This window comes from Haliaeetus leucocephalus, unplaced genomic scaffold, assembly GCF_000737465.1.
Source record: "Haliaeetus leucocephalus isolate CR32 unplaced genomic scaffold, Haliaeetus_leucocephalus-4.0 Scaffold213, whole genome shotgun sequence".
Taxonomy (NCBI): Eukaryota; Metazoa; Chordata; class Aves; order Accipitriformes; family Accipitridae; genus Haliaeetus; species Haliaeetus leucocephalus.
The window spans coordinates 488501-504326 of NW_010972649.1; the positions used below are offsets into that span (position 1 = coordinate 488501).

The 15826-nt window shown below is 44.7% G+C and overlaps 1 protein-coding gene across 3 annotated transcripts in view; it reads right to left on the minus strand.

Moving 5' to 3' along the window:
* Positions 1–1537: 1537 nt before the first annotated feature.
* Positions 1538–15826, minus strand: part of DPF3 (D4, zinc and double PHD fingers, family 3) — a 113215-nt gene continuing 98926 nt past the window's right edge. For 2 of the 3 annotated variants that reach the window (XM_010566482.1, XM_010566484.1), the window contains 3 exons: positions 4858–4970; positions 3421–3502; positions 1920–2362 (listed from right to left, as the gene is read on the minus strand). In XM_010566482.1, coding sequence (XP_010564784.1) covers positions 2292–2362; positions 3421–3502; positions 4858–4970 — 266 coding nt within the window. In that variant the 3' untranslated portion in view covers positions 1920–2291. Of the gene's footprint in view, positions 2363–3420; positions 3503–4857; positions 4971–15826 lie in introns of all 3 variants that reach the window. The other variant, XM_010566479.1, reaches the window with a different exon arrangement.

Consider the following 15826-nt stretch of genomic DNA (forward strand, 5'->3'; position numbering starts at 1 on the left):
GCCACAGCAGCAACAGGACTTTGTAGCGGCCTGAACCATGAGATGGTCCCGAAGCGCCAGGTCAGCAGGGTTCGACCACACCAACAGGTGGGTGCAAATGCTCATGCGGATGAGCTGTGGCCCCCAAGTGCTCCCCAGGGCCAGGGCAGTTCCAGAGTGGGAGGAAGACCCTTCATTTTACATTTTTTCTAGAGCTTTGTCCCAACGGGTACCAGACACCTAACGCAGGTCCACGGGCTCCCGCTTTACCCTCCCCGCACCTGATGCTCAAATTTCTTTGTACTCTCTGCTTGTCTGAGGGGCTGTCACATGGAAAGCATAAGGTATTGAATGAATTTCACAGGTAGCCAGTGCAGCTGCTCCAGGAGAGATTTGGTCCAATATGACTAGGAAAAATACTTTCTAAATCTTTTTCTAGCAGGTTAAAATACTCCTGCTGCAGCCTGAGAAGAGGGTGCAAGAGTATGTGGGAGAATCCAGCAGCTGACACGGCTACTTTTGGCGTGCAAGCCGAACAAAATGCAAAAGGTGAAGAAACTACCTAAATAATGAGGGAAAGTGCATTAGGTCAGTATAGGTCATTCTAACTAAGTGTAATTAGCAGGAGAAGGAAGAAAAATTAGCTCACCAATATTCTTTCACAATGTCCTTTCAAGTGTTCGGGGACATTTAATTTTGCAGAACAGTTTCAACCAATATAAATATGCCAAATATAATCTTCAGTGTCTTTACCTACTTGTACAAGCAACTCGAGTCACATGCTGCTTGGGACTTTCATAAATTTATATTATAAACCCACTTAAATCTATGCATAAAAAGTAACATACATCATACCCAAGAAAATGGTCTTTCTGGGCTACTTGGCAGTTCGGGGAGTTGCAGGTTTTTAACCTTAAAGATGTATCTGGTAGAAATTCTTTAATGTACTCACTTGTCCTCCTAGTGATGTCTTAAATTATTCAAAGAGACTCAACTGTAATAATATTTTTTCAATTGATGCTCTTGCTTAATGTTTCTTCATTTCACATGTAGAGGTTTGTTTAAATAAAGTACAACTATTTCTATTTAAATTTTAAAATCATTATGAAAATCTTTCTTTTCATATTAGGTTCAGCAAATTATTCCCTCCTATAGAACTGGGGAACGTTTTCTGACAAATTATCATGTTTGCCAAAAATGTGGTTGTAGAGAATTTGGGGGAAAAATTATTTGAAAATTCAGCTAGATCTTGATAATTGCTTTGATAAAAAACAGTAACACTTTGGAAATGCTGGAAGTCCTGATTAGGCAATTCCTGGAATAAAATGCAACTTTAAGTTGCAGAAAATTTTAGTTTAGAAATTTAAAAAAAATAATCAAAAGTGCTTCATTTGACCCTAAGCCAAAGTTGTTCCTTTTTGCAGCTTACTTTAGATTGCTCAGAAAACTGACAATTTCACTTTCTATGGTCAACTTAAGATGATGTTTTTCTTTTGATCAGTTTTCTGAGCTAAACAGCAAGTCAGTTACATATATAACCATTTGCGATTTTCTGAACAAAAATAAAATGAGTCTGGACTGTATGCTGGCACTACAGTGGGACCGTGTGCCTGAATATCCTGAATTACCAAAGACGGTAGGCTTTTCTAAGCGTGTGTGTGTGTACACATACTGGTACTGTTCTTCCTTCAGAGATACTAAAACCAGATTTCTAAAGAGCTGCCAAATCAAAGCACTTGATCCAAGGGAGAAAGTGTCACCCCAAAAAAATTTTGATCAGTGCTTCTCTCAGTGACAACACGTTGTTGATGACCTGGGAAGTATTGAACTAATGCAACTCGCAAAGCCCCCCTGCAAATACAGAGTGGTTGCAGTAAAGACATTTCCAGTCATGCCTGTGAAGAGAAACAACTGGTGCTGCTCCCAGCCGAAGTACTCACCAATAATTCCCTGGGAGATATCTTACTTCTTTAAAAAGAAGGCGAAACAGAAAACACAGGGCCACACAAAATTGACTTCTCCATGTCGATATAACAACCCTCCCCCTTCTATAAAGCATGTGAGCCCTTAATGGTAAGCAGCAACCATGCATAGCAGTGAAGAGATTTCATCCGGAGCATTGGGAAAGTACGTGATCCTTCTAGTAGAGCCCAGGAGGTATGGCATTAGTGACAGTGAATACCACAGATACCTCTTCCTGTATTTGAGTGTCCGTTCGTTTTGATGTGGGTTGTGTCTTTGTGTTCTGGATGGGAATTGTGTGCTGGTATGGCAACACCAGGAGCAAAGTGTTTCTTGACTGCTGGAGCTCCTCAGGCCTGGAAGCCAAAAGCTGATGCTCTCTCTCTGAGCAGCTCCCGGCACAAATGACAACTCCAGCTCCCTGCAAATGAAGAAATCCTTCTTATAGGCATGACATCAAATCCAGGCATTCAGAGTTTATGTCAAGATTGGCTTGAACAGGATATCAAATATTTCTAACACGGGAATTGCCTGTATTTTTCTGAAGCAGGCTCTGCTGCCCTTGGTATTGCATACGAAGGCTTTCTACACAAATTACAACACAGCTGGGGTGTGCATTGCCACTACGTGTTTTATATTTTCATACTTGCAATACACCACTTCCCAGTCAAACAGAAATCTTTAGCTAATTATTACCTGCATTTCAAAATTTTCCCCTCCTGATTTAGTTTCCTCTTTATCAAAGTTACAAACATTTAGCTCCTGAATGCATGATTGATTTGTAATTCTTCTTGTCTCGCCCCTCATATAAACCGCAGTCATTTGTACTCGCATGTCTCCTTCTCCAATTCTACTGCTCTCTGCAGATTTTAGTCAGAGAATCAATAATGGTGAAGGACTAGTTCCTCTGCTCCACGACCAAGTGACAAACTACAACCAGTTGTAGTATAGTCAGATTGAATCCTCTGCAGACGACATAACTACACACCAAATGTAATACAGACAGTAAAACTCTCACCCTTCTGAGGCACAGACAGACCAGAGAAGAAGGAAGGTCATTCCTCCTAATCCAGTCTCCTGACAACAGACTCTCTGCTATTCCAGAGAGGACCTCCCTGTCTGGGGCTTTCTCTCTGGGACTTTGACTTCTTAGGAAGTCCAAAGTCACAGTTCACAGGAGCTCAATTCAGTTGACTAAACTGAGGTGTCCAATGCCATCTGGGATATTCAAAGGTACCCACGACTCACAAAAGAGCCATGTCCTGGAAGAGGACGTAGAGACCAGGCAAGATTGAATAGGACATCTCAGATCGCACTAGACCTCCACGTCTATGAATTTTCTTTCTTTCCAGTGCTTCCTGCCTCTGCTTTGCTACTGCTTCCTTAACCCTGCATGGCCCAGGCCACCTTTCTGAAATTCTTCCCTTCTCCACAAGGAATTTATTGTGATTTTCAAAGCAGACTTCCAACATATGTTACCTTCTGGGGGCTCAAAGACTGGTGGATTCAAGCAATACATGTGATAGCCACGGTCACAGTCATCACAGAAGAGCAGCTGGTCCTGAGGCAGGGTTGTTGGGGAGACAGTAGGGAAACAGGGAGACAGGGAGAGGAGGAGAGAGAAAATGAAGTAAATTAGTCTCTTGCCAAGAGGAAAACATAAGCATGGTAACCAGCAGTGCTCAGCTAGGAACGCAGAGCTGCAACATAGAGACTAAGAGACTATTGGGAACGTAAAAGGCTACAGGCATCACATCTGCGCATCCACGATCGACCACCACATTTGTGAGAGGCTGCAGAGAGCCCTTCTCATCACAAAGGCAGTTCAGTTTCTAACTGGAAAATGTCTCTGAGATGTGGAGGACTTCCTCTCCAAGGTGGCCTCATGATGCAGGAGTAAAAGCTGTTAGGCCGGGGATAGGCTGTACTGAGAGAAGAGGACAGGCTTTACTGGGCTCCAGTGTGACCAAGTGCTGGATCTCATCCCTGCAGGGGAAACCTTTCTTGTCAAAAGCCTGGGCTTAGCCAGTTCTCCGAAACTCAGCCGAGTTAATGCTCTGTGAAACAGATGGAAACGATATGATCCCACCATGTGGTCTGCAGCTCTTCCATACATTTGGGGGCAAAAAAGCTGCTCTGAAGTATCCCATGATTCCTAACACAGAACAGCTCCCTGCTTTCAGATTTCCTTATTTACTGCTAAAGCAAAACAAAATCTCAGGCTTTAAATTTATTCTGCTATGGGGAATGTAGTGTTAGCTAATTGCCTCCAAAGCTCTCCAGCCACTGTCATCCCTCCGAGCTTCTCGCAGTTTATCACCAAGGACCCTTAACGTCAGATTTTAACCAAAAACCCTGCAGAGAGGACACTGTTCAGCTGCAGGCTCTGGATCACAGTTTGGAAATCACTGGGATGGGTGATAAGGTGACTAGAGAGAGGCCTAGCAATCCCACTTCAAATGCTTTCATGTTTCCCCAGTCTTGTAATTAAGACTAAAAACACATGCCAAGAAAGTAAGCAAAATCAGGACAGAAGAAACATACTTGCCATCCCTTGGGTTATCACCCATTCACATCTGCTCCTGACTGCCCTATTGAAAATACTACTCTCTTGCAGCTCCCTGCAACAGGAGTTTAAGGCCTCCAGCTAATTTCTATTGAATAAGCATACAAACCACAGGTATCACCATCTGAAGTGGCCCTATATGATACCCGTGGTAATTTCAGCAGAGACCGACGGCTGAAAGCGGGCCCTGTGGAGAAGCCCATCTCTACTCCCAGGAGTGGCTCTTCCTCAGAGACGTATGGAAGCAGCAATAAAGCCACGACCCACACCATCGCCACGTGCTCCTCAAGGGCGGCTGTGACAGTAGCTTGCAGTGATGCTTATTTGCAGGAAAAGGTAAATGAACTCACATCGTTCTCAGAGGTCCCACAAAGGCTGCAGGATTTGCACTCAATGCACTGCCACTGATAGGTTTTAACAGCCTCAGTCATGTTTGTGGTGAACTGCAGGCAGGTCGGGTGTCCTGAGGAAGATCGGAAACAACTGTCATTGTTAAGGCTCACTTATCACTCGTTAATTAACCGGTATTAAATTTGGGAACAAAATGCACATGGACATGGACTGATCACAACATGGGCTGCAACTAACAGATACCAAAGAGGAAAGCAGGCATTAACCCTTTCGCTGCCGGGCACAAGAGAAAATCAGAGTCATCCCCACCCATTCCCCATTGGCAAAGCAGTTTTATTCAGAGCTCTTAAAAATGGTTTGGCTTTGGGTTTGGTTTTTGTGGGGCTTTTTTGGAAAGAAAACAAGAGATAGGATGAAATCAGACACAAACCCAATTTCAGAGAGAGCCCATCCATCCTAATAGAAATTGGACTACAGTTTCAATTAGCGTTGTTTCAACCGGACTGAAGGACCTGGTGGAAATGAGGTTATTCTCCATTTCAGAGCTTCCCTTCCTGATGTCCAAATGGGTGAAGCAATTCTGTAAACTTTGCTTAAATGGAAGCAGTAGCGTACAGAGAAGAAGCAAGACAGGATGGAGGGATACAGCTTTTAATTTTTTTAAGAGCTCTGCCACTAAAGTTGGTTGGCACAGAAGAAACCAAATTGCACAGCTAACCTTCCAGGATCAAAACAAGAAACCGAAAGGAAAAAACCCCAAGCCAACTCCCACAATGAACTAAATGAAAGGAATAAAGAAGGGAAAGCTAGCAGAACAGTCACATCTAATCGGGAAGGACAAATTGCCAGAGTTACAACCCCCGCCCCTACATGCGTGTCGACTCCAGCTTTGCAAAACAGCGGTACCACAGTAGCAGGGTCAGCAATGGGCTTTCTGGAGGGGAAAATACAAACAAACAAACAAACCAAAGGTAGGATCAGTGTTCCTTCTGCAAAACAAAACAAGAAAAATATACCGCTGAAATAAAAGTATTGTACTCCCAAACCACCCCTATCAGGCTGAGGCAGTCCCTAAGTCACCTGCAATAAGCGACTGCTTGCCTTCTTGGAAAGCCCCGTATTTAGCATCCCTCTCTGACACACATAAGCATTAACGCTGTGCATAGTCGGGGGGGGAATGACACAAGGATAGCCAGTTGCTCATCTATAGAAAAAACAAGAAATACACGTACACACATCCAGCACTACCGCGTGCTTCTTCCAGAAACTTACACCTCAGGTGTGCAGGGTTTTTTCACCTCTAGCCGATCTGCTGTTCTTAGACTACAGCCAATGGGTAGGAAAAAATCTTTTCCACCTCCAACAGCCTAAGTGTATTTTTAAGAGTGGAGAAAGAAAGGCTGCTTCTCCAATAAGAAAAAAAGGCACGGCTATAGTAGATGTGGGCATAGATGTGCTATCTTCATTACCAGACCTATCAGTGGTATTTTGCTGTGTTGTCACATCACCCATCGCCACCCTACAAGAAGCTTCTATATTTTCTAGCTAGTGAAGCAAACAGTTGCTGAGAATTGCTGGGTAAGGCAATAATGCTGTAGGGAATATATTTCCTTTATGTGCCCGTGATACCACCAAATGCTGTAATAAGGATTTTCATTCTCCAGTTATATTTGTATGGTTGTGATACAAAAACTAAGCCTGTCCAGCAAAGAAATGTGTGTACATAAGTTATTAAGGAAATTGAATAGAAAATAAAGGAGATATTTAAGGAAGGAGGGATCAGTGACATTGCTCATATCATTCTTAAGCCTTTGAATAAAGAATGTTTCAACAGTACTGATGAGCTCAGATGGGCTAAGAAGATCACTGGGTTTTGGAGCCCTTGAAATGTCAGCACAGAACAGGAGTCAGATTTTACTGAGATTTACAGTGAACCAAGTCCAAACTAAAGTTCTGGGGACCTTGAAACTGCAACTGTGCAGAAGGAGATGTGACATGATACCTTTTCTTGTTGAGAGGACCTCATATAATTTCTGATACTACCAAACTAGCAGAACCTGTCATGACACTGAAATGTTCCTCCAGATCTGATTTACAGCAAATGCAGAACCTCATTCCAACACCAGTAAATGGAACAAATGTGGCACACTACACATCAGGGAGGAATTCATCCCAACAGCAGAGAGTCGGCTTCCAGAAAGGTTGTACAGTGCTGGAATATATCACAGAGAACAACTCAAACAGGGAGGTGAGTTAATCAGAGAGTTAAATAGCTTCAGTCACGTTTGAAAAGAAACAGAAAGAATGGAATCAAACTTACAGAAATACATCACAGCTAAATGCATACACGTATTCACGTGCTCACTTGCCTGCATACACACATTGCTCATTGCAGAGACTCCAGCTAAAGACTCTCCCTTTCTCAAATGACATGAAGGTCAGGTTCTGTTCGCTACTTTATCTCTGTCCCTTCACAGCCATTCCTGCTCTCTTCCAGCTATCAGTCTTGACTGTCTTGTTCCTCATTTGCCTCAAAAACACCTCTGCAGGTTTTTTGTGCTGCATCTCGTATCGATAGTGCCTCATCCTTGAAGTGATCCATCCTATTTTGCAGAGCCCTTCTTAAGAACCACACCCACCACAGGCCTAAAAGAAATGGGCTCTTGCGAGCTGAGGATTGCTTGGAAAATATTAATAGTGGAGGGAGGGCCATGGTGCCTTCTTTTTGGTAGCGATGCAGAAATATTTTGCAAAAATACACCGATTTATTCACTCCATTGGGCTCTCTCTCCAAATGCTGTGACTACAAAAGAGTCTAACCAATGCCCACAGCCATGTCTGCATCGCCGCAGACTGCTCTCTGTGAGCCCAGGGCTTATGGCATGTCTAAGGGAAAAAGAATATCTTGTGGACATGTCTTTCTTCAGCCTCTAAGTCAGATCCTCTTTCACATTAAACAACGTGCCTTGTGGTACCATGACCCCAACCTAATGTTGTCGGAAAGACTATTTTTACATATGGCAGCAGTGTGATGAGGCACTGTAGTGTATGGCAAGCATGTCAGTAGATACTCAAAACATTAAAATTCTTTTTCCTGTCCTCACTGCTCTCCTTCTTCACAATCTCTCTATTTTCATGCTACTTGGGTTCAAAACCCAGTGTTTTTCATGACCTATGAGAAAATTCACATGTCCAAGACTTCCTGGAGTGGTGTTAGTGAACACCATCCCTGCTCCGTATCACAGCACTTCTGGGCATTCCCTCTGTGGCAAAACACCTGAAGACAAAGCCCTGTAGCTGCATATGGCAGGCTGCTATAGGTAGATTTAAACTTCATTTAAAAAAAAAAAAAAAGAAAAAAAAAAGGCTAGTTCAGCCCACAAACAATTTTGTTTTACACGAAGAGCAGAGCAGTCCAAAATGTGGTTCAAGTTACAGACACTGTGGTAGCGCATGAGCCAGAGAGCTGAAAATCTTCCTTGTTTAATTTCATCCCTTATGTGGTCAAGATGAAGAAACAGTCTTATTTCACTAATCATGTGATAAATGGTGTTTGCTATGGTGAAGGTGTGCAGCAAAGAGTCTGCAGCTGGAATTCGGTTAATAATTCAGGTGGTGGCTCAGCCCTGGCAAACCCTGGATCGCTCTCACATATCTGTATCAGCTCCGCAGATCTAACAGGGGGAAGAAGTAACATGTATTTATGGTGTCACTGAAGTCAATAGACAGACCTCTAAAATACACCCGGGGAGCAGTTCTGTTGAAGGAGAAGGTGATATGTTAACATCGACAGTTTCTAATCTACCATAACTATTCTCTACCTAAACTTTTGCTATGCCACAATAGCTATAAACAACAGAGACAATAAAACTTGCAATGAGAAGGTTTCCAACAGCTCATCCCTTTGTCTTAAAGCAATATTTTAAAGTATATATCAGGTCTGAAAGCTCCCTCATCTTTGTCGAAACTCTCCTCTGGATCTGAACCCTGCGTCTGAGACCATATTTTATAGTGACACCCGTGTTTCACATGCCACTGGCTTTAATTGTATACTATGTCCACCAGACATCTGGTCGGAGGAGTGGGGAGCGAGCACATTCAGAGACCATTTCTTGTCTCCCACACCCTGTGCAATTGCAGGCTGGTGGTAAGGAGAATTTAAACATAAATATCCTAAAAAAAAAATATCCAAAAAAAAAAAAATCTAAAAACCTCTTCTGCTTACACTGGCTGTATAACACTAAAGACCAAAACTGACATTAAAGGGCAGGAGCAATCTGCTGCTCCCAGGCGCTCTGTGACCAGTGAAGGCCTTGGAACGGCTCATTAGTGCTTCTTCAATAATGGATTCTGCATTGCAAGATTAATTGCAGCCATGTGCTCTGTCACACCCGCCACAGACTATTTAAGTTAACAATCCAATCAATAACCTTTTTCAAACAAAGGCAGAGATTATCTTGAGAAAAAAAATAAGCAAAGACTCCTTTTTTAAAACAAATGTGAAATTATTTATACAGAGTAAAAGGAATTTTCACCCAGTTTCCAATTCTTTCCCTTATCTTCACTGCATAGTGGTGGGCTTTTTAATCAATAGCATAATGAAAACCCACAGGGCTCCTGGCTATATCGCATCAGAATTTATTCCATAAACTATTCCGGTCTTTAAACAACTATAAATACATATTACAGATATAATGACCTATGTCACAGGAACCCCATCCAAATAATGGAAGTTTTACATGCAAAGAAACTGCAAAATTTCCTCTCACTAAGATTGAATAAGGATTGCTGTGACCACTGCCATCGTTAGACAGAATTATTACTGTTATTCATACAAAACAAGGGAAAAGTAACTTGCAATTCCAATAAGGGATATGCTTTTATGGTTATGATATAAAAATTTAGCCTTCATTTGTCTAAGAAGACATGCTTACAGATATGTAGTCAACAACAGATGGATTAGAAAGGGCCTTTAAAAACCCAAACCATCCAAGCACACTGAAAGGCTTGGCTCTGCCAGAATCCCAGGGCTCAAGGAGCTGCAACTCTCAGAAAAAGATCAAACATTACTAAGGGATGAGGGTGGGGAGCTCTTGGCATTTCCCTGGCCTTTCCCATCTTGCAACGTCAAGGTGTTATGATGCAGGACGTATGCCTGCCTGCTCAAATGGAGGTGCTCATAAACAGAAGCCTTCAAAAGTGTTTGTGGGGCAAAGATCCAAAGCACCACCTGCCACAGTACCTCTGTGATACAGCGAAGCAGGAGTATTTCATTAAATATAACAGCTTTCCTGGCGGCCAGGGTAGGGGTGGGTGTCAGAGGCTGCAGGTGAAGAGCTCTTGTCTCACCCCCTTCGGCACAGAGCCCTGCTGAATTCAGCTTCTTAAGAAAAACAAACAAACAAACAAAAAAGGAAGTCTCACTCGTAGGCACCATTGCGTTTTATTACTATTAGACAGAAGAGGAGGAGAGGAAATATTACCACCGTAAATTTCTATGTCCTGATGGAAATGAGAAAACCTGGCTGGTTCTCCCAGTGTCCAAGGCACTGTGTTCCAGCGCCGCCAACTCTGCTACAGAAGTGAGTCCGAAAGGACGTGCGGGGCTTCAGTGAATAGGCTGGTCAGTCTGATTTGGTCAGAGACCAACTTTCCTCTAATCTAATATGTCACAATGTGCCAGCGATTGTGGAAGAATTAACGCCTTCAATAATTGATGGAGCTCTGGAGCCGTTCAGCTGTAGAAGAGCTTATAGTTCCTATTATTTAATTTCCTGGCCCTATAGTCATTCTGGCCAGCATGGACAGAGCTTAAACTGAGCCTGCAGAAAGGGAAGGGGCACTCTGCTGCATTAGCACCCGGGACTGGCAGCCGGCTGCACTCCAGAGGTGGTGGTTTGCTTTTCCGTACAGCAAGTTCCAGCGTAAAAAGAGACATAAATTACAAGCAATTGCTCGAATATTCGGCACCGGTAGAAGAGAGCCCACTTTAATTGCTCACCCAAGGGACAAATAAAACCCCTGTACAAAAGATAGTGGTTCAGTCCCAGTCGCAGTTAGGCAGGTGTAATTAGAGTCAATGGGAACTGAAAGCAGGACAGACCTGTGTTTGAAAGCAATTAACACCAGAGATCTCAAGGAAGTTATAAAATGGTGGTGTGTGGAAGGTGGCACTTGCAGCTCGCTCTCCTGCACTATGCTGCTTTTGCTTTAGCCAGGCAAACACCAAAGGGCACGGGGTGGGGGGTAAGCTCCTACCGAAACACCCCTCATCTCAAAGTACTCCCCAGAAAATTTTGTTGCCTGAGGAAAGTCCACCCACCAGCTCAACTCGCTCCCAGCTTTGACTCTACAATGCTGCATAATTTCCTCTGAAACGTTTTTAAGCATCAAAAGCATCAGCTAGGACAAAGAGCCTGGGCTACAGAGGGTACGTCAAGAGCAAAGCTTGGCTCAAAGGCTGCTCACATGCATAAACAAAATGAAGGATCTGCGCATACACAGACTCAGGTGCACCCGGAGAGTTTAGCCGCAGACAAGGCAGAGTAACTGTCTGGCATGGGGCAGCAGGAGGAGCTGGGTGGGATTCGGGGGTGACCTCCAGAGCACACAAAGAGAGAAGCGAGGAGCGAGTTATTCTGGGCATCCTAATGATTTGTCAGTCAAATCGCTCTCTCCCCACACACCATCCTCTTGGTAGCAGATGCCACAAGTCTTACAGGAAAACTACTTGAGAAATGTTTTAAAACAGTTTTACTGCAATAGGTTTGTGTGTGCCTTTCCCGGTGTAGCCCCCCTTCCTCAGCATGCACAGTCCAGCCATACACGTCTGAGCAGGGGGAAATGAAAAACAGAAGTTACAGGTTTTAAAAGCCTCTAAAAACTGCCAACAATTAACTTTGGCGTACACAAATCACCACCCTGGGAGAACACCCTGATTTGGGCTGGTGATGCTGCAGCCAGCCCTCTGCACTGGGCTCCGGTTTGACAGAGGGAGGTCAAGCCCTGCCGGGGTGCCCGCTGCTGCGTGGGGGTGCCCCTCTGGCCAGGCATGTCTGCCCCTCCAAAACTGCCTGGGACGGGCTGAAATCTGCTCCTCCACTTCATATTGTCTGGGGGTTTGGACTGCGGCAGATCTGGGGCATATCTGGGGCAGAGCCCTGCTCCTCTGTCTTCCCCTCCGAGGCCGAGCAGCGGGGATTCAGGCACACGCCTGACACGCTGCTCAGTTCACTGCAAAGACGCTGTGATAACACAGGGGTAAGGCGGCAAAGGGGGCTCTGCGCATTTGCAACCCGGGGGCTCAGAAGCGGCCCCCAACCTTAAAGCCAAAGGAAATGCCACACGCCCACGGTGTTCCATCTCAAACCCAGCTAGCACTCTGCTCCCTCCTCTTCCAGACCGGCCCCTATTAGCCACTGTTGGCCGCTAGACAAAATGGCTATTTCTTGCCTAAGAAAAATAATGTGGAAGCACTCAAATAACCTCGTACTGAAGCATCAGCTTGTTAATGCACTGGTAAGTCATGCCAGCGCTGTACAATTCCTGGGGGTGAATTAGGTCAGAGTGACCTCCAGAAAACCCACCAGGCTGCATCGCTGCGCGCCGCATTATGGGTAACGATCTGCTAATTGCCAGGAGGCACTTGGGCTGCTTACCAACACCAACAGGAAGGAAACCTGCCTGCAGGCACCGCACGGACTCCATATGCCAGGGACATAGCTCCTAATAACGAGAATAAACGCATTTATAGAGTGCGAACTGGTCAGGAGGACGGGCACCAAATGCTAATGCTGCCCAGCAGGTACACCTCATGGGGGCTGGCTGCGTGAGCCCCCCCAGCAATACCGCCCACGCAATGCGGGGCAGGTTTTGGATTTGGTTGCACAGTGAAGTAGGGGTGAGGTAGATGAAGATGAAAATGCAGGAGTGGGAGGAAGACTGCTTATCCAGACAAGATGAATCACCACAACCTGGAAAGCCAACATCCCCTTTGCCCGGGGGACATTTTCGTTACCCTTCAACAAACTGCAGTGGAAAAAAACCTCCGGCGCGGCTCCGACCTCGTCACTATGCACTGCAGGCTCCCCAGCCAGGCCAGCTCACACACCACAGAGCTTTCAATCAACTGGCAGGCTCACTAAACCCTTTCAAAATGAGCAACCAAGCAAAAATACTTGGTCATAAACACTAAAAATAGGAATGGAGGATTGGGTTTTGTTTTGCTTTTTAACTTGTGAAGCCAGTTCTTCCTAGTGCATTAAATCCACCTCCCTGGCAGTCCATTTAGAACATCTCCTCCCCCCTGGGAGAGCCAAAATCCCCAGCTCTAATGAGAGGAGTGGGGTGGTATTTGAAATGCTAGGGAAACGGCAGCCTGAATAGCCTTCCACAAGGGCGTTCCCTTTTTTAACCCCCCCCCCCCCACAAAACAACATATCAGCTCTGGCCCTCTTCCCCACCCTTTAACCTGAGCAAGGACTCTGCTACATGCCTGAACCCACATCTGCTATCCAAATACCTGGTCCTTCCCCAATGCTCCTGGTGTTAAACAGCCCCGCTAACACAGCCAGACAGACGGCAGCACACCTGCAGGGACGACCAGCGCTGCCCAGCATACCCATGTTATCAAGGTAGTGCTCGAAAAAGAGCAGCTCCAGCATTTTCACGCTGACCCGACAAAGTGTGTCTAACCCGAGCTGGCGGCAGCGGTGGACAGGACGTGTTGTTTCCCCGGGGCTCTCTGACCGGGGCTTCTCCGCTGGGATTACACGGGAGAGCACAATGGAGGCAATGCTTCATGACGTGAGCACCTCTTCACTAAAAACAGGCCATGTTCACCCAGTCAGTTCAGAGAGCATCAAGACAAGCCCTCTGCACTGCTGCGGTCCTCCTCAAGCACCGAGGGCTGCGGGGAGAACTTCAGAGGAGATTTCACCCACGGGCTACGAAACAGCCATCCCAGAAAAGTAACTCGATTGAAAAAGGGGCAGGCTGGGTTTACACTGATGAATCAGGGGACAGGAAAGGGGAAATGAGAGAGTATTACTGATCTCTGGACAAACTTTCTTTCTAGAAAGATTAAGAAACGACTCTAGACTAATTCCCTGCCAGCACCATTCCAGAAATTTCAAATCAAATGGCAAACTCCAGAGAAATTATTTAAATGTCAGCATTTTAATATTAAATAAACTTAACTATGCAGAAGACACCATGCCATTGCATAGGCAGTGACCTCACTGCTGTTACATGAGGTAACCACGTATCATCCAGGTAAAGAAATTCAGCACGTGATGGGTAAATTGTTGGTAACGGATGCGAACACACTGTAAATGCAAGAAGTCTGACTTTCCCACGCAAGCATAATTTAGACTGTTGCTAATGTGATTGTACATTCAGACATAAGTAGAACTGCCTCACTCAACACAAAACCAATTTGGAGCAAGTTACTTCAGTACCTTGTTGATTTAAAAAAACCCTTTCAGTTGCCGAATGGGCAGTGTTCTCCATGCACACTCTCCATTGTTTGTAATGCAGCGTCAGAAGCTGTAAAAATCCCATCGTCTACTGATTTTTTCCTTTCTCCGTTAGTTAAACCCCCTGTTTGGTTGGGAATTTCTGTGCCAATCGAGATTTCATCAATAAGGCAACCAGTTTTCACTTCCCCATCAAAGTCCCAGCAACATCAATATCTAGAGGGAAGTAAGAGCTATAACTGCACCCTGCAGAGCATCAGTACACACTCAGTAGGGGGGAGTGAAATGTCTCAGCTTACTCTCTAAAAAATGCAATTTCAGGGTGATCTAAACATCTGAGTGAAGGAGTGAATTTGAATGAAGTAGTTTCAGTCAAAAGCAAGCGAGAGGGGAGAAAGGGTTAAGAGGCAGCAGAGGGAGAAACTGATTTTTCAGAAACGGTGAGACATTTTGTGCCAGTGTTTCACAAACAAGTCGGACTTTCATTTTGGAGCAGCACCTTGCTTCAAAAGTGAGCTCGATGGAATTGTTTCTCAGAGAGGGAAAAAATACTCACAAATGAAATGTTTCATTCAAGCCTGCGCACACTTGGCAGTGGGAAAGGGTCATTTCATTGAGAAAAAGAGAACACGTTTCATTTCAAATCAAACCAAAATCTTTTCTCCTCTCCATAGTATATTTCAGTTCAGTTATTTCAACAGCCTTTTTGAGTAACTGTCCAACAAAATGCTGCCAGAAACACCAAAACAGTAGGATTTTTTTGTTTGTTTTTCACTGCAAAAACACCAGATTAAAATCCACGATCTGTTTTCTCAGAGCTCACCAGACCTTCCACCCCAGATTAGCTAAGTCTAAGAGCAGGCCATTCTTTAACCTGTAACAAGTGAGTAGCGTTGCTTTAACTTACACAACCAGTACTTCATAGCAGCTAAATATCACATCAGATTAAACAAGAAATTAGCTAGTTCCGTGGCAGTGGACACAAATGTCCCTCATTAAACTGTTCACTAGTCCTGCTACTTTTCAGCACCAGAGGAATTGCTTAACAGAGCCCATACAAAAGTAGAATATTATCATATTTAATGCCAGAAAATGATCTGCCGTGGTACTACGGGAATCTGTGAGTCTTGTGACACTACTCTTAGCTGGGTGCTACATTGGCTAGCAGGACTGTTCCTCCGTGGTTCTGTTAATGGCAAAGAGGTTGGGAAGTCCTCTCCTACAGGCTGGTCTGACCAGGTTCTGGGCGCCCCAAATCCTCTCACCTTTAACAGTTGTTGAGTGTGTTCATCACCTGTGATGTTCACTGTGAGGTGGGATCCCATCACCCATGAGGTGTTTGGCAATTCTCAATGACAGCTGCGCTGAGCCTAATGGGGACTAGTTCTTCTTCACATAATGCCAGACCCGTAAATATGTAAACAGTCACAGAGGAATCTAATGGGTGCAGATGACCTTAGGATATTCTTCTCCATTTTTTTCTTTCAGATCG